Source organism: Metopolophium dirhodum, chromosome 7 (assembly GCF_019925205.1).
Source record: "Metopolophium dirhodum isolate CAU chromosome 7, ASM1992520v1, whole genome shotgun sequence".
NCBI classification, from domain to species: Eukaryota; Metazoa; Arthropoda; class Insecta; order Hemiptera; family Aphididae; genus Metopolophium; species Metopolophium dirhodum.
This window is the reverse complement of record NC_083566.1, coordinates 22,365,448-22,392,946: the sequence shown is the minus strand read 5'-3', so window position 1 is coordinate 22,392,946 and position 27,499 is coordinate 22,365,448. Positions and strand designations below refer to the sequence as shown.

The window sequence follows — 27,499 nt, the reverse complement described above, 5'->3', positions numbered from 1 at the left end:
AACATTAGGTCTACTTCGGCTATCTACGGCCATTATAGTCGTCGTGTACTGTATTTACTGCAGTTGTATATTACTACTGATTTCCGTCGTCGGTTATTTCCTCGCGCCGCTGCTCGCGCAATTCACTCGTCTACCGCGAAACTTGTGCTTCGTCGTACGTCAATATATTAAGCTATTTCATTGAACACAGTGCTCAATGAAAACTAATGCTCAATAAATACTAGTATTTATAATCAATGGTAGTGACCTATGTAGCATACTGTTCGGATTCCTTGCCCCCAACTCCAAAGTCTATCATATCCCATTCCCTTCCCATACGTATTCCCAACCTAACCTAACCTATGATTATGACCATTCCAGTTTTATTAGTGTACGATGGGGTGAGGTCGAGTCGTCGGTCCGATTAACATCAAATGCCGTTTCGACAATTATTGCACAATACATTATTATTATTATAATATATAAAGCGTGTATTGTCACTATGTCGCATACGACGTACAGACGTACATTTTGTGTGTGCGTGCATGTATCGCCTCCTCATTATAAGTTTCTCACATATATGACGTGTGTATTAATATAGGAATTTATATAATATTATTTATGAAGGTCGCACATATCGATTTTCAAACCTGTAGATTCTTGATGTGAAAAAAAAAATCAAAACTTTTATTATTTTCGAGAAAAACGATCCGGTAGTTTTACTGGATTTAAACTGTAATCGTGGGTATTTATAGGGTATTAATTATGATACAGCTAATTAGTTTATAATACAATGAATTAGTATTATAAACTAATTAGCGATTAAGTGTTTTTAATTGTATTACTTATAAGTAAGTTATAACATACGGGAAACAGGTAAGTCATTAAATTTTATTCGACTCTTTATCAAAATATAACTAATAATAAATTATAGACTGATAATCTTTTAGTCGTTATATCCTATGGTTTTTAATTATCAACGTAAATTACGAATACAAAACAACTATATAGGCTAAAAATACTGATATACTGGCAATATATGAGTAGACCCGTTTCTATCGATTCTAGATTTAGAATCGTTAAGAGATAATATATTTAGGTACCTTATAGAAACTGTAGCTTGGCAAGTTGAAAAGCATCATGTCAAGCAACCAAAACATCGTAGTCCTACGTAAGTTTGACACGTACAATAACGTACAATCGATATAATAATATGGTATAATATGAACTAGTTTTCGTTCACAACGACATTATAGGTACTATTGTAGAGCCAATGTTGCCGTTTGAACTATTGACTTACTTACACATCATCGTGTTGCCAGATTGTGTAAGACACTCGCTTATCTCGGGATTTACACGGTTGTATATTTCGTCACACTTAAGATTTTATTTTTGAAAACCCAATACATGTGAACCGCTGTCCATTTCTGACGTGCACCGCGTGATCCGAGACTTTTCAATGCTGCGTGATTGACCGCAAAATTTTGAATATACCGGAATAGTGTAAAATATAATATTATATACCGTACAACTCACGTATTCGAAGAATCGGATACACAATAATATTATTATAATTTATTATACACACACAAGACGCGCTGTAATCGTTATTTCGTTTGTTGGGTTATATATATTATACTTATATTATATCGTCGTATATTGTATCATCGTGCGTAGTCGTAAACAAACGATTTATAACAATATTTTTCTCAACCATACCGGTACCAATATAATTATAATAATACATACTTAGTACCTATTTTAAATTTTAATGAGACGCGTATAAATGCTAATGCACAAATTCGTTACATTATCACGGGCGTAACATACAGCGTACATCATTTTTTTTTTTTTTTACTAACCGCGTAATCGTGAATTTCGTTCGAGCTATATTTGAGCAAATTGGTCCATATATTATTCAATTTCAAGATGAGAACACCGTCACAGATACCGTTTTCATACCTATAGAGACATCAATCCACTGTGGTGATACTTATTTGGCGTACCATATAGGTATTAATTTAGGTATATAAGTGTATTTGAATTGTGTGCGAATCACCTAAGTATAATTTAAAATCATATTTCAAATACGAATGGAGCACTTGAATGATCTTTTATAGATACGTCATATATACATACAAAACGCGCACGGTAAATAAATTGTGCATATTCAATATTGTATATATAACTGTATAAGGCGTGTTTAACTTATATAACTTTTAACTTCTAAGTATTATATGTGTTTCATGAGTGGTTGTTTGACATTATAATTGTTTACTGTTTAGGTTATGTAAAATTAACGTATACAAATCATTCAACCAACTATCAGTTTATTTCCATTTGCCCATATACTCTATTTAGAATAGACTTTTCACAATAAATGCTGAATCCAGTTTTGACCGCAGAACCGGTTAACCACTCTAAAGTATAAGGCGAAATATAAAACAGTGTTTAAGCTTGTGTAGTAATTTAATCGCAAATATAGATCGTGATTATTTCTAATTGGAATATCTCTGACGAACAATCTCCTAAATTATTTTACGTGGTTTTTGAATACTTTCCAAAATTATTCATTTGAACGTCGTTTTCTCGACATTCAAAAACACTAATTAAACCTTAAAACCTTTAAAATATTTATAAACAATAATAATTTTCTATTGTTAAAATATAAATTATTTCCTAAATCGCGCATATATCTGTCTAACGAGTTTATGTTGGGAATGGTAAATAATACGATTAAGGTCTCTTAAGGCTTTAGGGGCTTTACATATTTCTATAATTAATATTAGTTATACACATTATAAAATTCAGAGACATTTTGTTGACGCATATTGTTTTCAAAATTCGTGATGACCATGAAGAAAAATAACGGGGTCCCCAAAAGGGACTCTAGAAATCCTAAAGGGTCCACATAATATTATGTCTCTGCCCTGTGGTCAAAACGGACGTACGCCGGAGAAAATGCATTTACGGACAATTTGCTGTGTAGTGTGTCTTTATAAAGCACTTCCGAGGAACCACTGAGCCAGCAGACATAAATAAAATTCGGGTTTCTTGATGCGGTGGCCTTTTTGTTGTATACAAAAAATTAATAAAGTTCATCGATCCTCAAAATGTGCAGTAGTTCTATACCGCGGTGGTAGGTACCACGTGTACTTACAATTTATAAAGTGCCTACCTACTGCATATTATGAATGATGACCACCGTCATTCTTCGGTATGTCTTTTTCTAATCGTTTTTATTTGATTTAAATTTATTTCGTTTACCAACCTCTGTCGAAGAGACCAAGTCACAACGCCTCCCACTGTAGTGAACATCTTATTTACGAGTGTAATATAATATACAAGTGACTAGTCCGATAGAAGTTTAATATACACAAAGAGAATACACCGCGGTGGTCGACGGTGATGCCTACGTTTTGTGTTATCGATAAAAATAAAAATTCTTGACTCCATAACGCCGGCTTTTTTTCGACCATAATAATATTATTATACTATTTTTTTTATATAATGACAACCGGACCAGAACGGTTGTGTTTTATTAATAGGTTTAAACTATTTCTCCTTTATTTTCATGAAAAAATACCCATAGACCAATAGGCAATAATGAAGCCGCCAACAGTGGTGTAAATCACGAATCGGGCGGCACCGGAAATGGTGCTATAAAATCTGTATTTTCTTTTATTCTATGACAGTTATTTAATTATTGCGCTATAAAAAAAAAATTCGGAAAATAGCCTCGTATAAATGGCAATTGTCAAATAAAACGATAGACAATTGGAACAAATTAGTATGAAAAGATAAATATACAAACATAATACATATACATAAACACGTGAAACAAAATAATATGTATGTATTTATTTAGAACCATATTGTAGTTTCTCTTTGTATTTTTTTTTTATGGGACAAATGGACAATGTTATTCAACGTTGATGAATTGGTTGCGAATTAATTTCAAAAAAGTAATTTATATTATTTTTTGTTGATTATATGTATTTGTATTTTATACTATACATCATACCTATACGTTTTCCTTTTGAATTACATTCAGTTAATAAACTGGACTACCGAAATTTTACTTTACTCCATTCAAAAATATAAAACATTTTATAATTTGTATTTATTAATATGTATTTTAACGAAAGAATGTTTATGATTATTTAATATTGTAATATGATTGTGACACGCTAGACATTTAATAATATTCTTTCGTATTTATATTTATTATTTCCTGTTAACGACTTACGGAAATACGGGGTTCTTATAAATATCCAATAACGTCTTCCTTCCTGCACACGCAATCATTATATTCTATGCATATTGTCGGATATTATTTATATATTTGGAGTTCTATTAATATATTACTTAAAAATTGTTGGTTTTTGATTCACGGGAATATCCTACGAGGCCGATTAACTAGAATATAATAATAACCACCTTTCAGCGTAATTATAAAAGTATTAAGTGTGCTAAGTGTTGGTACTTATCTTGTGCCCGCGTCCCACCAGAGTACCTGATTGGTAGCAACTATTTAGTAGCTTACACTATTAGGGCCCGTTTTACAATCATAGTTTAAACCTCGGTTACGCCTAACCCACCGATTTTACCAGCCGAATTCGGTGGTTTAACCTTAGTTTAACGATTTTAAATCGGGCCCTTAGTGTACTCGACACTTGTTTTAACGAGTACATGGTGATTTTTAAAAACTTTATATTAAGCAATATTCAGAAATAAAATGAATGTCTGTAGTCTGTACGGACATGGGAATTGGGCTTACACAAAACCATGAACTATGAACTGTCTTAACCAACTCAAATTCGTATATATTGTCGTATTTCCGTAGCTCTTTGTCGTCGGAAAACCTCTGTCGACAATTGCAAATTGCAATAGATCGTTAATAATGAAGGTGTCGTAATTAGAGCTTTTTTTTCCATTTTTCAACGAAGTTGTCAATAATTTCGGTTTTTCTTCTCCAAACTGTTCCGAATACTCCTTCAATCGTCACCATTTGTTTCCGTGGGGAGATACATTTTTAAATTTTATTTGGAGCATAATCGATTGGGAAATGGAAACCTCTCCGTTTATTGCCTGCAAACAATCGTCGAATTTAGATTTAGATATCTCTCTATACCACGGTTGTCGCGTGACAAGTGACCATGTGGTATAGTCGATAGAAACCATACATAACATCGACTGTTGAAATACGTAGGGAGTGTTGACGTAGTCGTAGTGTACACACAACAAAACACAAATAACAGTATTAATATGTCCGTTGTCTATAGTGACGTAGTGTAGACTGTAAATCGACCGATAAACTAAGTATATTGAAATAATATAATTCAATCAATTAAACTACTATTCGTGGTGTATTTGTGTACGATATATAAAATTATTAAAAAAAGCAAACGGTTTTTAGAGTAAATAACTAATAAACAGTATGAATCGACCACGAACCTTGGTTATCAGATAACAGTTATCAGACGTACTACATAATTTTACTCAAAAACAAATTTGAACGTTTATAATGCAACGTAAGGGTTCCGAAATGATAACCGTCACGATTCCGGATTTCTGGGACAGTTTACAAGAAAAATCAAAATATTTTGCCCATCTCTAGCATCGGTTTGGAGAAGACAACTCAAGACACTCGGCTATATTATCACAAGAGTGCCTCCCTGCCACAAACAAGACAAACGAAAACGGGGAATAAAACTCAGAACTCGGTAGTAAGCTTGGTTTTTCTTGTTTACACCGGCCGGTCGTCCGACGGGAATTCCACTTACCGTCTTGGTGGGGGGAAATATCTCGCTCGCACAGCCGACGCCGCCGCCGCCACCGACACCGCCACTACCCCCTCGGCCCACGCACAGCAGTGGTTACCGCCGGGCGCGCGCGCGCACTCGCGATAACTGCGAACGTGAACCTGAAACGAACACCACCGACTCTGCGGAGCCACTCGACGGCGCGTTTAGTCAGTGTAGCAATGTCATTCGTGCTGTGCGTGTTTAGTGCGTATTGGTCGACGCGTGAGTGATTAGTGTTTATTGTTTTTACCTTGTTATCGTTTGATTTTGTTTACGTCGTTTTTTACCGAGAGTCGATCTTGTTAGCGTTGAGAAATCATGATTCGGTCGTGTGCGGTTCAACGGCAGTATTAATAGTTTTAGTGTATTGTCGAAGCAATAAGTCTCGCAACAAGTGGACACGACCAATGACGACGACCGGGCAGCAGCAGACCGCGGCCACGGTGACTGCGATGACGGGTAGCCCGCGGCGACGCCGGTCAACGTTCTACATTCCGCTGCAGGCCACGGCCCGGCCGGTGCTGGCCGTGGCCCGGCTGGCGGACGCGATACCTCAGTCGGCCGCCCAACTACAACCGCAGCACAAATCTGCTAGTGGACGAGCCCTGTCCGCGTCCGCCCTGGCCCTGCTGCAAGCCGACCACCCGCCGTCGCACCGTCCACCGTCTTCGCCGTCCTCCAGCCGGCGGAGTTCGCCGCTGGCATTTATACGACGCCCGTCGTCCCGAAAACTGGCCCGCAGCTCGTCCACCATAATCACCACGGGCGGCCGGTGGCTGTCGTCCAAGGCGTCCGTGGGCCCGCTGCGCGTCAACTGCGGAGACAGTTCGTCGTCCCTCGGTGACACGAGCGCCGTCGTCCAGCAGGCCAACAGGTCGCCGCCGATTATAGTCATTGAAGGGTCGCCCGACGAGTATTACCGCAGACAGCGGCGTCGACGACGTCACGGGCTGGGGAAGCCGCCCAACTCGACCGGTGAAGACCAGAACCGAAGCGAAAGCGACGATGACGCCGACAACCAACTCTATGACGACGACGACGATGACGGAGACGACAACCGATCAGGTCAGTTGTCTGCGCATGCGCCGATATGATATTTATTATCATTGTAGCATGTTATAGTGAGTTCTGTATTTCAAGGGGGGGGAGTCCAAGAAATAAAATTCTATAATTATCGTATTAAAAAAAATATGTTGTATGGTCAAAAATCAGATAAATATGAACTACTTTACGTCCCTACCAACTGAATCTTATCAACTAATAACATACAAATTATTACACTAAATTTCCAACAGTCATAATTTACAGGGTGATTCTTTTATTAAAAAAAAGTTATTGAACAAAATATATGGTTGTTGAATTTCGATTGGGTAATAATAAAGGTCGAGGTTCTCTGCCTTGCCGCAAACTTTGAGATAACGAAAGACGGATTAAACTATTTTATAGTTAAGCAACGTTGTGGTGTAGGAACATGCGGTTTCATATTATCGTTAATATCTCTTCGTCGCTGCTAATGCTCTCTCTCTCTCTCTCTCTCTCTCTGTGTGTTTCTGATTTTAATAAAACCTCGCCGGGAGACCGAGCTGTGGGGGCGTTTCGAGCGAGCCTATTGTTTTTATCTAACGTTGACCGGACACACGGAACAGTCACCGCCGCCCGTTTTGAATGCAAATGAAGTCGTCGTCTAGACGACGGCGGGCGGCCATCCGGACGACAATTTCCTCGCATTAACACATCCCGAAACGCGATCAAGAGGACGGTGCGATTCCGTAGGTACTCTGCCACCATGGGGTCGTCTGTTTCGTATATACCACTCGCGACTATATTACGGTGTAGTAGTTCATAACCGTAACTAGTTGCAGGGGATAGAGTCCTTAATAACTAAGGTTCAAAAATATAACCATTATGATGCAAAGCAAAATCGGGGGGGACAGGGAGTACGGTAAAATTAAATGAACCATATAATTAAAAATAAAATAAAATATCTTATATTCGTAAGAACTTTGTGGCCACTATTAATATATTATAGAGGTACGATACATTAAACCCATGACAGTTTCTTTTTATGCAACGATTTGGATTTTAACCAGGAGGTACTTAAAAGCAAAAACTATTTAGGGCTAAGCTCCCCTTAGACCTCCCCACCGTAGTTACGCCGATGTGTAGTACACCGGTAAAATGACGGAAGTTTGTTAATCATTTCTCATTCGTGTATTATTATTATTTATTACAACCGTCGTCACAACTAGCACAACAATAAACCGTGGTGCGTAGCGCACGTGTACGAGCCCCGCCGTTAGATAATGTAATTTCGCGCGCTTCTCCGTAAGTAGGTACACACTAATATGCCACTACAACTCGCTACTGGCTCCTGCTACTACTTCTACTACTGGTACGACTACTTATCACTAATATTATTATCGTTGTGCCGTCTCACTACTGCGTAAAAGTATAATGATCGTGCAACTATAATGATCGTGCGCGCGCAATAATAAAATAATTATAATATGACGTGTGTTAACCACTCGCGACGAAAAACGGACACGTGTGTAGTTTTTCCGTTTTTTTTTTGCGATTATTTTGTTCGGATTTTTTCATCGTGTCCCATCTGCCGCGGCCGAGTGGGTATTTAATATCATAATATACTGAGGAATTTCCGTTATCGGGCTTCGCGCACGGTGAAAGTCGTCGACCGTCGCGCACTGTCGTCGGCAACAACGATACCTTTACATGATAATCACGATTTTAGTTACGCGGATTCTGAGACCGTTCGGTTTTCACTTACAAATATTGAATTATATTTTACAACTGATGACGCGCGTTGTGTTGTGTTTGATTATCATCATTGTTGCCGTTGTTATTGTTGTTGTTGTTATTATTATTATTATTATTTCTTCTAGGGACGGTGGTGGGTTGCTGACCGTGTGCGCTCGTACAAGTCTCCGGCGTGCCCCGACTTTATATTTTATATTGCCGAGTGTAGTGCAAACGGTTTCCCCGCGGTAATTAACACCTCCTGACACCCCCGCAAGTTGCATATAAAAGCATTGAACTTGATGTGAATCAATCTTGTTCTAAATAGTTGAAAGTAACTTTAATTATCACCATAACCTTTTATTACAGTCTTGGCTTATAGGGGCGCAATCCAATTGTCCCTCCCCTCCAAAATAGGACGTATTATAAAAGTGGTAATACATTTTTCGATTTGACCTCGCGCGTTTGTGCGTTTTAAATTTAATATGTATATTGTATATTATAAATTATAATAATATATTCTATTTTTTGTCATCGATGACTAATTCGAAAATACCGCCGCTGTAGTCCAATTTGTGTACCTATAGTCTAAGCGAATCGTCATGATGTAAACTATGAACGCGTTTATCTTGTATCGAAAGTCCGCTGCCAAGTTTACGAGATTTATAGACTTAGAGTGTGTGTGGGTGGGTGTCAACTGTATAGTTAACGCATTTTGTCAACGCCAAAAAATCCATTAGGTTAGTTTTTGACGAGACCTACCTACGTATATTATTAGTATTAGAATTTCATGTCGACGACGTGTGACGTTGCAGTGGAATAAGGAGTAAACGATTTTCAGAGATCATATTTTCATTATTAAAATGAGTCAGATATACTATGGTGTCATCTAAATAATATTATTGGTACTGATTCTATATTATGCATTTATGCGTAATGAGTAATCTAAAGTAATCTAATACAAAAAATACGTTTTAATCATATAAATGTGCACGTTGTTCGCGGTCTCCTACATAATAAATACGTCATACGACACGGTACGTTGTTGAGCAATATAGAATATTGTTGATATCGTGTCAAGGACAGATTTTTACACTGTTAAATGTTAATACCCCTGGTTTTATGAACAATATTATTGTTAATATTATAACCGTCTGTATAGTCGTTGTCGTCCAGTTAATACATTGTGACTGCGATACGTTTTTCACGACAACCGCCAGAGACGATAATAGGTTTATAACTTTCGAACGTGACCACCACTTCCTTTCCACCAGTAGTACTATTACTCACTTATTATACTAATATGATAATTTATATTATATAACCGAATTATATTGTATTTATATCGAAGAACCGCGAGGAATACACGAACGATTATAATTATATTATCGCGCCTAGCACGCGATCAATGCTCCGGAACCGGAAAACCGCAAAATAGAACTGCCGCATCAGTAGTGCCGCCATTGCTGCGTAACGAAACCGGGACCAAATCGATGTATATGCGTATAATAATTAATTCCTGTGCATTGTCAATCGCTTCTATAGATCGGCCTAGTGCCGTTACAATGGCATAATATAGTTCAAATTTGATGCTGGACCGGATGCCATCATCTAGTTCATAGGTCTTGTGCATAATGGCGTTATAACGTATCGGTGAGTTGGATGTCTCTCACTGTTGTCAGACCAACCCTTAGACCTTACCTAAGTCCGAACGTGAACTCAAATATATGTGATCCCGAAATGGACGTGGTTCCCCCGGATCATCGTTTGGCATAATACCTATATTATATAATACCGTATATACTACCGCAGTTTGCATCTGGCCCGGATCGCCTCTCACCCCTAAGAAAAAAGGGTGTTTCGCGTGTGGGGCGTGTTCGTCTTTTGCAGACATCTGACGGAAACCGTACGCGCGCCACTCCGTTGTAAACATAATAAATAATAATATTATATAATAAGAAAATATAATGTCGCGTGAGTTGTCCTTAAAAAAAAAACTATACTGCGGACTTTGACGGTTTAACAATATTATATTATTATACCTTACTCGCCGGAAACAAAACAAAAGAGACCGTTCGCGCAATAATGGGTACTCGTTTTTTAATTGCGTTCTGATATAACAATATTATACCTATACATACGTCCTACTCTTAACGTCGCCGTCTGGAATTCGTTATAATTGCTGTTAAATACGCGCGTGTGGCGTTTGTCGTATGTATATAATATTATATTGTTTGATATTTCAGCGGTCGAACGTGCAAAATATGTGAACGCCACACACGACACGATTATAATAAATAGGCGTCGGCCGTCGTCGTATCTTACATTTTTTTTCTCGTCTTCCTTTACGCTGTGGCGTGGCGTATCCTTGAAATCCAAGTCGAAATGTGATTTTTTTTCTTCCCCTTCGGTCCCTCCCCGCGGCCGTTGCTCGCGCGTAACAAAGAAACACTCCTCGCGTGCTCGTGCTGAGCCAGCGCTGCAGCTGCGCGTCGTCTTAAACCGTCGGCAAAGACCACGCCCACTATGTTCGAGCGAGTGTACTGTGTATGCGGTCTATCCGACTTCTTCGCCGGCACACACATACGCGACAAAATATTATGTTATACCAGGTAACGACCACCTGGACTCACGCGAGAGCGGTGGCGGTATATAGATATATTATACCATTGAGTGATAACGTTTGAATGAGATTTCTCGATTGTCGACGTGTGCCGGCCATATTGCGCCTGGTATCGCTTTTGATTCCGTTAATATTATTTTGTTGCACCGTGTGTGCGGCGTCCCCCCGTGTTGGGTGTCGTGAAGAGCTCAAACTATGTCCGCCGACGCTCAAACGCCGCTGTGGCTATTGACTATTTTGTTTAAATTTTTTCAACGAGTTGACAGTTGTGAATCTACGTTACGGTAATAATAATAATAATATAGAGTTGACGTGAACATTTTGAAACTATTCAAAGCAAAAAATGTATAATATTCTAAAATCTAAATACACCGCGCACGTCCACACGGAAGGACACCCAGGTTTATTTATAATTTAAAAAAATATTAAATATAATTGTTCATAATAATACAATTATATAGGTACATATTATTATATATTATCATGATAAAAAGACAGTAAAATGACTAAACCGTAATTACTCGTCTAGCAATCATCCAACTATTTCGTATTTTGGCCACAAAACAATAACGATTATTGCCTTAAAATATACCTTGTCATGCCGCCACTGATGTAGTATACCACACCCGGACGAAATGCATTTCGGGCCCCTCATGTCATTGCATTAAGGTCGACGATGGTCGAGTGCATAATATTATTATTGTCACATATGTTGTTACAATAGTATTGTTGTGGGTCCAAATCGTGTTTTGCACATCTCGTGCACCTGTTCGTGCCGAGACTGAAAAAGTGGGAGATTTCACATTATAGGTATTAGAATTACAAGCGTCTGCAGCTGCCGCCGATTTGGTTTTATACTTAAACATATTCTGTAATAATAAATGTTATATTTTTTAATACTCACGTCATCAATATAGTTCAGTATTTGGGATTCTTACGTAATAACGCGCGTATTTTTATCGTTTAAATTTTACTTTCTGGCTATTGCTCGTTTTAGGTGTCGCGGGTTGTCGGACTGACGTCGGTGCCCGACATGTACGTAATAATAATCTCCTATAATATGCACTATTTATACTATAATAATAGTATACATTTTATTATATTGAATATTATCGTGAGCTCGGCACGACCCTTCGGCGTCGGTTTCTCTCCACGTCGTGCAACCGGCTGCGATGTTGCGACAACTATAATACAGTATAATACACAATATTATTACATCTGTTGTGTTAGAAAAAAATTTAATGAAAATCACGCTACAGACTTGTGCTCAGTGTAACAGTCTGGCGTCATGTGATTGTCGTGACTTACCTATAGGTGTTTAACCAGCGGCGGCAGTGTTGGGAGGAGAGCTATGTGAATTTCGAGGGTGACGAGGTCAGTAGTGTATAATAATAATAATTTATATTATTATTTTTGTACTAGCAGTTGTGTGTGTACAATACTAAAACTTAAAAATAAATATATTTATATTTGATTTTCGTATAATATAATGCAAACCCCAAGGTATTGTATTTGATCGTATTGTCGTGGTGTATTCCGTTTAAAATCTTCTATAGTCTATAGTGATCGGTGTAAATTAATTATTTTTTGTTTTCAGTTTTTTCTTAAAGGCCGTAAACAATATTTATGATGTAAATTAGATGTAAATATATGTGTGTGCATTGTGAGTGGCGGCAGGGACTGAATTCACTGCGTTATGCATTTGCATAAAAGTAGTTAAGCTATGGCTGTTTTTATTTTTTGAGGAGGAGGGGGGATCTTGGAGGAGGATAATTATTTGTTGATGAATTTGTATGGTCGGTTGATAATTATATAATATTATACTTTTTCCTCCTTTTTTGCATATCTTATCATTTTTTACGACGTAATTGTTTTCGTTTTTTGTCTTTATAACTTTTTACTCAATTTTCTCCCGTACTTCATATTTTTAAGCCGTGTCTATTTTGCCTGGTGAATCGTTATATTCAACAAAATTATTTAGTATAATAAATTATTACACATTTTTCGTGATGTAAAATATTTCTCATTAGTCGCCTAAAATATTATAATATAGTTTTTGCGTGTCGAGCACACAAGCAGCACTTGATTTTAGTAATGTCTGCTTGACTACCAGCAATAATTTTTAATAGGCCTCTTGTATGTAATTTAGAGTCGCTTTATTGAATATTCTATTTTCATGTCGATTGAAATCGGTTCGGGTGTGTTAAAACACACTGTGCATGCATATAATAATAATAATAATAACTATTATTATTATATATACGTACGAAAAATGTGTGTCTGGGAAGACTATTTACGTTAGGACGGACCTGCCGAACGATGACAAATCGGTGAGAGGGGAGTGCGAGTTATTTTTTCGATGTTGCAGTACAGTCGGATGTACGGGCGACTGCTTTTGCGGTGGGACCACCCCGTATTGTTTATAATTTGTTTGTAATGCTGAACGCGATATAAAGGGTAAACATAATAATATCTAAGAGTGTGCGCGTTTGTGTATGTCCAATGCTCACGTATTTATTAGGCGTATTGAGAAAAAAATCTCTAAAATTATTATAACAGTAATAATATTATAATAATATGGTATTATGGTGTGCGTAAATACGTACACAAAATGCGTGTCGTGATTACCATAATATTATGTCAATTTTAGAATTAGTGTTGTATGAATGTACTTAAGTAAATTTATGAAAATTATGCTTGTATCGGAAACGTGAGGTCATGCATAGGACGATCGTCAGATTTGTGCACATTACAGATAATTTTGTTTCTGAGAATTCGTAATGATTAACCATTAACACAAACAAATTCTCCCAAGTCTCGAGGAGGTTATGTGATTTTTCGCCTAGTTTGCGTATAAAAAATCTGATGCCCTTGCGTTTAGTGGTTTTTATTTTATTTTTATCCTTTTTACCATCGCGCGCACATAATAACGTCGTAAAAATTATTTTCGTATACCTTACAAACTATTACCGTACAAGTCATGGAGATGACATTGCCAATAATAGGAAAATAACAATAATAGAAAATGTATTGTACAATTTATTGCAATCGTCGCATTCAATATTAAGTTATTAACCGTATTGACGGTTATAATCGGTGTAGGTAATCGGCGCCGTAAACGTCTTGCAGTCTAGTCATTACTCTGGGTCTAGTGCAGCTAACTGGTTTTTATTCATACGTTTTTCGATAATGATTTGGAAACTTTTGGTTTCGATTTCCCTCGATTGCACAGAAACTGACAATAGTTTGTCTTCGCGCAATAAACTCGTTTCAAAACCATGTTGTCTCTCGTCTCCCCACCTCCTCTGGCGTTCGATGATTTTCATTCAAGTTTTTCACTCTCCTGTAATGTCTCTCGCCCGCAAGACGAATTTCCTCTGTAGCTAACTGCCGTTCCAACACTGAGTGCAAAAGGCAAGCCATGTTCGTCGCATCGATTGGCCATTGCGGCATTGACGGTAGAGCAATCTGGTAGCAACCACATACGTGTCCGGTAACCAGTAACCGGTCGAGGAGGTATAATATCTCTATTTTCCTTTCTTTCTTCTTCTTATTATATTTTTGTCCACCCGGTCTGTGTGAAACGGCCGACGACCGTGTGTGTTTGTGTGTGCGTGCGCACATACCTATACTGGTTTTTGTATCTTACGGAATCATGTTATTATGGTTCAGAACCGGTTATACAGCGGGTCGTTTTTATGTGTGTACTGGTGTATATACGATTATTATATTATTATGTGTACCTACGTCAAACGCCGACGTGCCTCTTTCCCCTGCAGCGACCCTTTCTGTACGGCGCGTATGATAATGTACAATATAGTAGCTAACCGAACGCGTTCGGTTCTTTATTTTCAACCAAAAACATTTTAAACCGTTTATTCCAATCGACTGCCGCTGCTTTTAGCACTCTTTTGACACGACGTATCCCGTGAACACGCATCCAGCGAACAATCGGGGAACGTTGGCTGTTGCGTAAAGCGTAACGCAATGCAGAGGATCTCCGGTCACTTCTCTCCCCCTACCACGCACACCACTCACCGATCCATCCGGTATAAATCCAGGAAACTCACGTTTCCCGTTCCAATAGGAGAATGGGATTTTAGGCTTGTCGTTGAAAATGTATAATATTATAGCAATATTTTATATTATTGTTGTATAAAGTACATGATATCGTGTGTACCGCAGCTCACAGTTCGGCCTCGTCGCGTCCGATAGTTGTTCGGACAGGGGTGACGAAATACTAAAAATAATAACAATAATTAATTTAAACATAAATGATAAAAAATATGGGCACAAACACGAATTTTGCAGCGGAGGACTGTTAAGTTGCGTCCACCCACCAAAACAATAACAATAACACGTGAATTAAGAATTATTATTTCTCGTATCCATCGGCCGAATCGTCAAAATTAAATCATGGATATTATTGAATGTGATTTCTCGGATTGTTTATTAATACTCTACCGTTGGTGGTCTGATAATAATGTGATTTCTATTTTTCCAAAAACTTTTTCAGAACAGTTAATACTTCTTGAGTGTTCTAGTCTTGGAAATCAAACTCCGTACCTATTCAACCGCGTGGTACGCAGGGTAGCACATTGAAATAACATTGTATACCTACTCAATGGTATCAATCAATATTCGAATTGATAAATTTAGAATTATTATTATCCTTTTTAATATTTAAGCTCTAAACGGGTTCAAATGAAACGTTTATCTCCCAAACCTGTTTTATTCGAGTGTATTTTTGTCTATTCGAAATACGTTAACAATGCATGAAATGCGAATGGTTATATTTTCAGCGTGCACTCGTGTTAAATGTGCGTAATGGACATTTTAAGGTTGAACATAAGTCTATACATTGTGCAATAAACGAAATACACACTAAAAAAAAAAAACGGAAATAATGAAACAAAATAATATCGTTTTTATAATAGTAGCAGAGTGGATTAGGCGATTAGCCGCCGAGAGAAAATTATGAGCGATTACAATAACAAAGCGACGTATAGTGTAGACTCGGTGTACTGTGCTGTGTACTGTACAGCACCCATTAAACCGCATACATTTTTATTGTATTTTAATTTTTAGTATACTAAAATAGTATTATAAATTATTACGTTCAAACACGATAGTATTTATTATTATTATTCGTTGTCTGAAATCTCGTTGATAAAAATAACGGTCGTTTCGAAAACCAAACTATAGCATTGCGTTTCGAATGAGAGAGCCACATTATTTTATTTTTCGTGAACTCAACGTGCAAATAAAGTCCGACGAACTGAACGTATTCGGCTATCAAGCAATAAGAGATTGAGTGTTTGGTAAAATAAATTGAATAATAATTAAGAACGATCAATTTTGTTTGAATCCTCTGATGGATTGCATGTGCACTAAAAACAATATTTATATCATGGCTAAATATATAGGTATGATCGCATTGAGACGCATTTTCGTTATATGGGCTGCGCACGTACAATTATTGCATGTTTTAGCATGGAAAGGAATCTCAGCTGGCAGTGATTTTTGTATTTATTTAGCCAAGAAATTGATAATTTGTATGGTTTTGTTGACAAAAAAATCGAAGTGATAAAATCCACTGCCAGTGACGGCCATGACACCTGCGTATCACAAAGTTGCGATCATACCTATATATTTAGCCGTGATTTATAAAATGTTGAATGTTTGTACTGATAAGTGATAAGGACTATTTAATAAATAATATTTAACATAACAATCTGTGTAATCTATGTATAAACTTTATACTCCGGCATTGTATACTGCTCGCTAAGGAACAACGTGCTTTTTAATATCGAGAAAATATAAACATAAAACAAATAATAAAACTGGTACGTACGCCAACGAATCTCGCGCGTATTATGACCAGACGTATTATTCATTTTTTTGAATCTTAACAGAAGTCTTCGACTTGCCGTTAAATACCATTTCGTCAATACAAGTCGCATAATTTCACAAACAATATACTTATATATTAACCGTGTACGATATAATATATTATACCGAACCAATTGTGAGCGTCGATCGTTTAAAAAAATCAAATCGAAGCGGTGGTTCGGACGTCGAAAGGTTAGTCGGTTTTTTAATTAATAATAAACAAGAGTCAAGGTCTACTTTCCGCTCCCCTCTCCCATTAGCTGTTACGTCTGTTGTCACCAATCTTTTATACCGCGCGATATGGTTCCGCCCCTCGATGTTGTTTTCGACTCGCATGCACAATATAATACATTTCTATGAACCGATTTTCAAAAACAGATCGTTGTGGAAAAATATAGTGTGTTTAGTCTCGAAACTTAGTTTTCACATTTTACGTTGTTGTGTATAGTATATTATGTTGTTTGTAATTTTAATACGATTTCATGTTGTGTATTGTCTTAAAAAAACTGTTTAATTATGATTTATATAATAATTCTTATTAAACAAACGTTAAAAATAATACATTTTTATAAACTTATAAATGTTTAATTTTATTGGTCTGATGGTTAAATGCATATTCTGTGTATATAAAATATAACATAATATTATTATTATCATCGTGTGTGTCAAGTGTTCGAACTAATTTACCGTGTACACATAATATACCCATGTTAATTATAATATAAGCATATGCCTATATAAGCTATATGCCTATATAACACAAAAAAAAAATAAACGTTTTTCGTTTCGAATTTCTGGTGGCCATATGTATATATTTAGTTACCTCGAAAAAAAGGTGACAAAATTAATCCATGTAAATTGAGTTTAATATTTAGGTAGGTGTACTAATTGGATGTCTAACTATTAACGTGCTATACATAATATATTATAACTTAAATGCGTGTATTTGTTTGGTTTCTTCTTAGGAGTAAGTGCGCTGTTGTATTTTCATTACAATCGCCAATAATAAAATACTCTAACAGGACACTATTGTTTGTTATGTGTCATATATTTATTAATATTATCGTCATACACAGATAGACGAGTTCACGAGGGTCGCCAGCTGCAAGCATTTTTCCCGAAACGGTACGCACCGCGGTATAAAGTCCTTGTTTAATATCGGCGTCGGATTATGTGCTCGGGAGTATGGTTATCATTTTTAATATAATATATTGCTCAACCGAATACAATATAAAAATTTCACGAAAATATAGATAGCAAAATAGTGGACATTTCTCACTAAGTATTTGTGAGGGGTGGAGTTGTGGGGGGGAGGGGGCGACTAACGCTTGATAAAACTTATATTGTACAATTTAATAACCTATAGATGATGGATCATTCGGTATTGACGATAATGATGCAAAGTTATGTTTTCTAACGTGAGAACTGAGAATGTATTAAAATTGCTTAGTATCTTATTACTATCATTATATTGTGTTTCTCTCTCTCTCTCTCTCTCTCTCCGTCACTGGATATCGTAATACAAAAACATCGTCGTCGTCTTGCGTATTATCAGTATACAATGATACACAATATACACAGTTACTGTGTATAATTGTACCGAGTAGGAAAAAATAAAAGAACCGCAAGAGTTCGTTGACGCTTTTGTTATAATATATTATCATCAAAATTCGTCCGTATTTCATTCCTTACACCCCCCCCCCCCCTCCCACCCCTAAAGGAATGAAATACGGACGAATTACCCGTTGCGTGCCGCAAACTTGTACGTGACAACTGAAGTCTGAAACTCTGAAACGACAACAGACGCTATGTCGCTCCATAGGTTACAGTCGTGCCCTAAAAGAGGAATATTGTGCGCACACACAATAAGAGGACCGGAGTACGCAATCGTTGTGCTTACGAAACTGAAAAAATGTGTGCATACTATCGCCACTAGGTATATAATTATGTTATATTTAAAATGTGAAGACTAAAACCTTTATCGTGGACAAAAACTATTATTATAGGTACTTTTTCATCACAACATAGGGTTTTTAGTTCTCGAAATCACGTACATGGAATAATAAAAAAAAATTAAAACGCCACATTAGTTTTCCCTTTTATAAAAAAAATATAAATACCTAATCCTATTATTACAATATTGATCGCCGAGAACGGTATTGGTTCGCGCAAAATAATTATATCGTTTTGAATATTACCGGTGAATATTCGTTATTATTAAAAATTCGCCCGTTTAAAACCCCTCGAAACGAAACCGTAAATAGACGTCCTCTCTCAATTATTCGTATTGGTCATAGATCATAATATAATAACACCGTTTATATTACCTTCATGAAATATGAATATTTATATAAGTGCTCACGCGTGAGAGTGTTTATACCTTATAGGATATTATTTGTTGACCGTATGGAGGAGAAATTGACGACGACGACGACGACGACGACGTTCTGCATGATCAATCTGTCGTGGAGAGTTTTTTTTTCAGCACGCATCTATCCGCGCTTTCTATACATCATTTGGCTTTCGCTCGTCCGCCGGTTGTGTCGTGTCGTGTCGTGTCGCTCGTTCAAAAACGTCTCGTTGCAGTTATAGTATAACCGTCCTCGTAATATTATTAGTTATAATACCGACAGCGCGCTCAGAGTATCAGTAACTAAAAATTGAATAGTAAATAAAAACCCCGAACGAATATCGTCGAAGTCTTTGCATAATATACAAAGCCACACGCCGCCGGACATTCTCGTTCGTTTGATTATCATTGTTATGTGTATTTTTTGTGTAAAATGTAAAAGCAAAAACAAAATTATTAATATTGACCATTTGTTTTTATCGTTTTTGCAGACACTTCGTACGAAAAAGCCTGCCGCCGAGGAAGCGCTCCCACGACTCCAGTGCTCGGAAACACCAGGTCGCTGGAACTCACGCCCTCGAGAATTGTGGTGAGTTATTATTAAATTATTATTATAGAAACCCGTAATAATAATTACTATGTATTAGCAATTATTATTGTTCTACAGCATAATAATAGGTATATTATATTATTTATATTTCGTGCGAAACGTACACTTTTTAGTCAATTCTACCTATATAATATATTATCGTCGAGTATAAATCGTAATATTCGTACCTATAATATGGATATAATTTGGCAGGATAATTTGTCGGACGTTTGTTTTTGTAGTGAATTTGGAACGACCGACAAATGTCTTTCGTCAGGTACCTTATGTACTACGCTAATAACGACTCGTGCGGACATAATATTCTGTGTAAGGTATGTCCAACGTTTTGATCTTTAAAAAGAGTGAAGAAATTCTTCAAAGAGATTGTCTCTCTTGTATGAAAATTATTATACTCGATGGCGCGGTAGACACGGACAATTAATGTCAACGCGATGACTTTGGGTTTCCGCTCGTAAAACTAAATTGACTCATCAAACAAACTAGCGTAAAACGTGCGCGCATCCGCTATAATATACGTATACTATAATATAGAATCGGTGTACTTGTGTACACATTAATACATATTTTATGGTAGTTGGCCAGGTACTAATTATTTTTATGAGGAAATTAGAAAGATCCACTTTGTCGGACGTGCACGTGGTAGTCCAAAAAAAAAAAAATAATAAAGAAGAAAGGTGTGCTTTACGATACCTAATATCGAACAGGAATATGCAAATTGTCTATAGATCGTTCAAAAACAAATAAAAAAAACCGGCGTTAGAAATTTCGTGTGATTATGAATAAATCTTATACCTACAGAGTAGGTTATAGTATACATTATTATACTTGAAATCATATTATATTAAATCATAATATTATGTGACAATAATAAAATATTAACTTCTTATAATACAACGAATATTTAATCATAAATATCAATAATCATTTCAAACTATTCGTACAATTTTGTTTTAATGATTTTATTTTAAACTCCTTTCGCGAAATCTATAATTATTTTGAAAAATCATTCCAGCTCATGTAATAAAAAGTAATACCTATAATAACAGTGATTTTAGATTTATTAGGAATGATTAGGACATTTTAGAAATGTGTTTAACAAGTGGGTGCCAGGTACGTACACGTGTATTCATGTTACTCCGATCTTTATATAATTGGGTTTTATAATATATATTATTTATTACTCACGTAGACGCGTAGTAAGTAGGTACGTACAATTGTGTTAACGTTATATCACCGAGGATTTGCCTTCGGTAATTTTGTAATTTCATTGTGATTGTACGTGTCGTTATAATATTAGCACCTCCAAGGCAGTTATTTCTATTAATTATATATAATATACCTACCAATGACGGGACAATTCGTTGTTAATAGATAGTGACATGTTACAGTCTTATAATGGTAAAAACTTAAAATCTTGGCTGAGATTGTTTAACAATCCAAAATTATATTTGATTTTAAGGATATAAAAAATAACCATTCTATTTCTATTTCGTAGTCATTTAAAATAGGAAACAGTTAATATTTAAAAAAATTTGAGTTGTAAACTCGAAAATGTGTTTATGTTAATTTTTTTTTGTATTATTAACAGAATGTAAAAAAATATCGTACATTTATGCTGATGAATCATCAGTGATGATAGAAAACATTTCAACCCGTTTCCCTATATCACGCCAATTATAAATTAGGCAAAAAATTAATGATTATTACGGTGCAATAACCGTGAAAAATGTTATACAGGTTATACTACAGCAGTGTAACAGGAAAATGATTGATTTTATTTTCACCGTCCAATTCCAAGTTTATCAAGTTATATATGTATTGCTCATGTGGCCCAGCGTTGATACCTTCTCGTTTAATAGTTGATTTATAAAAATAACAACATTTTGTTTTATATGTTTATAGTAGGTTTTTAAAATTACTAATATAGGTGTTTAATTTATATATAATATATGACTATTATATTCTTTTGTTGTGTCTAGCTGACTATAGATTTTATTTTACATTCCTAGGGTCTGCCTCTGCAACTGTATACTTATGTCTTATTTTATATATTCGTCAAGATGTGCATGTTTGAATATTATAATTACCCCGATATAATAGGTAGGCCGTGGTGACAATAAAATATATGGTTACAATATTAAGCGTTACGTACTGGGTGCATCATTGCATAAAAAAAATGGCTCAAGAGTTGTCCCTTCAATAAAAACATTCCTATTTATTTTATAGTTTATGCCGGTGTACCTTTGTGCTATATTTTGTGAATGTACTTTCCGGGACAAGAGCGCTTTCAGATATACGACGAAATATTATGTTGTATTGTTTTGTATGTATTGTCCGACGGTCATGACGTGATGGGTTGGTCGTGGATGAAAAGCGTTTTCAAAATCGAGCACTGCGCCCACTGGCTGCTGTTGTTTTGGGTATCACTTTAAAGAATATTATGGTGATGCGATTTTTTATATTTCGTGCGCGTAATACAATATAATATTATATTATGTATACATGCAATTTTTAAAGAACAGTTTCATGTTTGGGAAAAAAACCTCGTTTAAAACTTTCACTCCGAGCACAAATAACTGTTATCATCCGAACATGGGCCGAGACGATGTCGTAAACCGATAACGCCGTTGCACAGTGTTGTGATGTAATTATTATTATTTGCTTGTAATTTTTGTATAGGTTAGTTGGTTAGGCTATTTATACCTACTTATATCGATCGAGATGATTTTGTTGTTGTCTATGCATTTAAAATGGCGGAGGTTGGGTGTTAAAACTTCTTTTTGACGTTTTTTTTTCAGTAAAAATGTTAACACGTTTATATAAAACAAAATGTTTATATATACCCCTCCTTCTGCCGTAAATTACTGAATACGCAACTGATTTGTGATTTACATCGATAATAATAATAATATATCGTCATTTACTTACAATGTAGTTTTTTGTCAACAGAATTTCTTTTCAAAACGATCGTTCAGGTCAAATCCGCTAAAACGGACCAAAAGCGTCACGAAGTTGGAGCGAAAAAAAGCGCTGGAATCTGATGGGTAAGGAAAAACAATAATATCATTATAAATTATCATATTATATATTTTATTGTAGATTGTAAATACCACCCTCCAGTGGCGCCGTGCCCCACTAACAGGTGCATCCTTCCGTGTATAATATTACGTCATTATATACTTAACCTGACTCATGTTCAAACTTTAAAACTAGCATTCCTTTTTAAATACTAGAAAATACTCGGAAATAAGTTATACATTTAAAAATCAGTTGTATCAATTTTTTTATTATGAGTATAAAAAAAAAAAAATATTTTCCTAGCCTCATAATAATAAACTATCGCTATGAGTTCCTGCTCACTGGTATTCGTTTTGTGAAATATCAATTAGATAAAAATGTATTTATGGTGAGGGAGGGAGCACGTAGTAAGACACCATAATATCCTTCTTTATAATATAATATGTATAGACTGATTGAAGGTACACTACAAGTTCGGAATTAAAAAAAAATAATAACGACAAATTACGGTTTTTTTCATCGCAGAAACGCTAGCCCGGGCAGCGGACCTCGGCTGAGGACGTCCCGTTCGCACGAGTCGCTTCTGTCTGGCCAGTCACAGAGCATCATGCAATCATTGGACCTGAGCAGCGGCGGTGTGGAGATCAAACCGCTACACCCGTCTGTTCTGGGCCGGGAGAACTGTTTCCAGGTGACGTTGCCAGCGGGTAACACAAGGTACTTCTCATGCCGCACAGCCGAAGAACGCGACAAATGGGTGTACAGGTTTGTTGTTTGTACATTTTCAAATACTCTGTATAATATTGTCGTAGCAATAACAAATTCACATCGGTTTTCTGCACAGTTTGAGGAAATCCGTACAACCCGACCAGGAGCACATACGCCGCACAGAAAATGCATTGAAAATATGGATTCTAGAAGCCAAAGGGCTGGCTAACAAAAAAAGGTACGAGATCGTCTATATTTTAATCTACAACTTACTGCACACTATGATTGTGTCTGTTTTGATTTTATCGATTTTGATTAAAAAAGAAAAAGGAATCTTCTACAGTAACTACAGCTGCTACTGTTGTACAAAACTAAATTATTTTTAATATTTTATGTCGAAATGATTTCTTAGGTATACCGTATACCAGATACCTACTTATGTATTTTATCATTAACCAGTAATAATAGGTTTTCTAAATTTTACAGTAGCGCACAAAATTTAATTTTGCTAGATTTATCATTTAGGTAACTTATTACTTTTTGTGAAATTTTAAAGATACCTAATATTATATACAGTATACAATTCAATTTATAAAAATTAAAATGTCACAATTCCTTTTAATTGAACATCACAACATTATTTATAGTTATATTATTATTAACACTGTTAACCCATGCAGGTATTTTTGCGAGCTATGTTTGGACAAAACACTGTTTGCACGAACATCATCAAAACAGAAATCCGAGCTCTGTTTTTGGGGCGAACACTTTGACTTCACCAGTCTACCACAGGTGAACGTTATAAATGTGCATTTGTATCGGGAAGGCGAGCGAAAGAAGAAAAAGGATAAAAGCTTCTTAGTCGGTACGGGTGTAGTACCTATATTAGTTTATTTATATTTTTAAAAATATACTAGTTAAGAGTTTTTTATTCATCGTATTTACAGGCACCGTAAGCATTCCAGTACATGATGTCACATCAAGATTTCTCACCGAGAAGTGGTATCCGGTGACCACGGAGAAAACCCTCAAAGACCCTCCTTCCTTGAGAGTGAAATGCCGTTTTCAGAGTGTTGACATACTGCCCGTACAAATCTATCAAGAATTCTTACAGGTGATAAAGATTTGAAAGAATTTTAATTACCAAAGCACCGGGCCCAGAGTGTCCAATCAAACTATAATCACAAAACTAATATACCATTGTTGTACCTTATTGTTGTAGTATTTGAGAACGGATTACAAAACCATTTGTGAAATCTTGGAACCTGTTGTTGGAGTCAAGGCCAAAGAAGACATCGCCACGGCTCTAGTGCATGTCATGCAAAAGGAAAACCTAGCTAAAGAGTTCCTGTCTGACATTGTGATGATGGATATTGAAAAGGTCGAAGATGATCGATTGACATTCAGGGGGAACTCACTAGCCACTAAGGCAATGGAAGCATACTTAAAGTTGACTGGAGAAAAGTATTTACATGAGACTCTGAGTGAACTTGTGTCAAATGTCATGCAAACTGGTTTTGATTGCGAAGTGGATCCTTTGAAAGCGGGAAGTGCGTCAAACTTGGCCAAACAGCAGGCTAATTTAAGAAATGCTGTTGAAACCACATGGAATCGTATACTCTCTTCCCATACTTCATTTCCATTGTATGAGATTATATACATTTATATAGGTTCATGTTTAATTTCATTTTGAATTTTGATGTTTTAGTGAACTTCGGGAGTGTTTTACGAGGTTCCGTGAACGTATGAACGGTTCTGGACGCCACGATATTAGTGACAATTTAATTTCAGCTTGTATTTTTTTGAGATTTTTGTGCCCAGCCATTTTGTCACCTAGCCTGTTCAACATTACACATGGTGAGTTTTTATTTCTATTAAAATCAGGGCTTAAAGTGGGAATTCCAGATAGGTCTAATGTCTCCATATACTCTTAAGCATTCCATATATCATAATTTTATAATTTGTAATGTAAAAAATCCTAATTTATTAAAGGGAACACCTTTTAACCACCATCCGAAGTAGGGGACTTAGTCCCCCTGCATTTCCATCAAATTTAATCCCTGATTAAAATACATTTATATTTATATAATATATAACGTTTATTTGAATGATTTTTTTATATCTTTTACAGAATATCCAAATGAAAAAGCAGCACGGAATTTGACACTGGTAGCAAAAACACTGCAAACCTTGGCAAACTTCACACGATTTCAAGGAAAAGAAAATTTTATGGAGTTTATGAACGACTTTTTGGAACGTGAAGCAGCTTCAATGAAATCTTTCTTGAAAATTATATCTGTTAGTCTCAATTTTAATCTCAATCATAAGCTAATTATTGATAATTCTATTTAAAAAATATATTATTTCATCACATTTTCAGAGTCCTGTACCAAATGGTTATTCGACTCCACAAGACCACTCAACTGAGTTTGATGGACACATCGACCTTGCAAAACAATTGAGCATACTTCATACATTGTTAATGGAATGTGTGGAAAAAATATCTCCAGTACGTCTTCAGGAAGTAGAAAAGTTGCACATGATACTAGAAAGAATACAATTAGCACTGGCTCAGCCCGCTGGAGTTCGAACACCATTAAAAAGTTACATTGAAAATCAACCATCTAATGAACCGAATAATATTTACCAGCCTGTACAACATCAAAACATTTTTAGGTGTGTATATGAGGAGTAACTTGACAAATATAATTTGTATTTAACAATAATTATATTTTATTTGTATTTAATTTTAGATATAATGATCCAACATTGAAAGACGCCTCTCAACGTTTGTATGGCTCAACACAAGGGTCGTCTTTGAACAGCACAAATAATTTGGTTGGAAGTTCGACATTATTGTGTGAAAAACGTCCTATGACCAATACAACACGTGCTTCAACTCTACCCCGCAATGCATTCTTCTCGTCCAATCCTGGTTCACCTAACCTACAACTTTGCCCCAAGCTAAAATTTGATGAACCAGTTACCACGTACAATGGATTCACTCCTCATCATCACATCAATCATAATAACGGTCACAATTCTGATGTTGAAGAAATCGACCAACAGCAAAAGGGAAGCCAAATGTCCATTTCCACATTATCAAATGTAGCATCCTCAGGTTATCAGAGTTTTGCAGCATACAGTCAGAGCTCAAGTCCTGTCGATTTGACCAATAACAATAGCAAACCGCCATTAGCTAATGGTAATGCTGCTTTGCCTCCTCTGGCATTTGTCAATCCTGTATATCAACATCATCACCACCACCATCACCACCATCATCACCAAAGAAAACAGCGGCCACGATCATGTAGCTCTTCTGAAGATGAGAATACTCCAGTTAATGATAAAGTAGCTCAAGTGGCACCAAGATTCTTACCACCCCATCGAGCTCCAAGAACTAATCCACAGTGCAATGGTGGTGGTATGGCCAGATCCTTAGCTTGGAAATGGTCTCCGAGCAAAGTTAACGGAGTCAGCCCTAATCCTAAATGTATACCTGGTGGTATGTCATGCTCATTAATGTTAATGGTGATTTTTTTGATTGAATGTTTTTTAAATATTTTATACAGATGTTAAAAAAGTGTGCCCTGCTGAAATGCCTTTAAGAAGGCGTGTGTCCATTGATTCTAGTCGTGGAATGTCTGAAGACTCTTCTGAGGATGAAGACACAAGAAATCAAAATATTGCCAACAAATTAAAAACTAATCGCTCCAATGATCAGATAAGCGTAAGTAAAATTAATATTTATTTAATTA

The 27,499-nt window shown here is 36.1% G+C and overlaps 1 protein-coding gene across 4 annotated transcripts in view; it reads left to right on the top strand.

Moving 5' to 3' along the window:
- Positions 1-27,499, top strand: part of LOC132948759 (ras GTPase-activating protein raskol-like) — a 142,656-nt gene that overhangs the window by 113,376 nt on the left and 1,781 nt on the right. For 3 of the 4 annotated variants that reach the window (XM_061019401.1, XM_061019400.1, XM_061019403.1), the window contains 12 exons: positions 19,897-19,994; positions 22,965-23,059; positions 23,559-23,798; positions 23,878-23,979; positions 24,422-24,606; positions 24,689-24,855; positions 24,964-25,385; positions 25,450-25,598; positions 25,873-26,039; positions 26,122-26,417; positions 26,495-27,246; positions 27,314-27,471. In XM_061019401.1, coding sequence (XP_060875384.1) covers positions 19,897-19,994; positions 22,965-23,059; positions 23,559-23,798; positions 23,878-23,979; positions 24,422-24,606; positions 24,689-24,855; positions 24,964-25,385; positions 25,450-25,598; positions 25,873-26,039; positions 26,122-26,417; positions 26,495-27,246; positions 27,314-27,471 — 2,831 coding nt within the window. Of the gene's footprint in view, positions 1-5,947; positions 6,852-19,896; positions 19,995-22,964; positions 23,060-23,558; positions 23,799-23,877; positions 23,980-24,421; positions 24,607-24,688; positions 24,856-24,963; positions 25,386-25,449; positions 25,599-25,872; positions 26,040-26,121; positions 26,418-26,494; positions 27,247-27,313; positions 27,472-27,499 lie in introns of those variants that run through there. The other variant, XM_061019402.1, reaches the window with a different exon arrangement.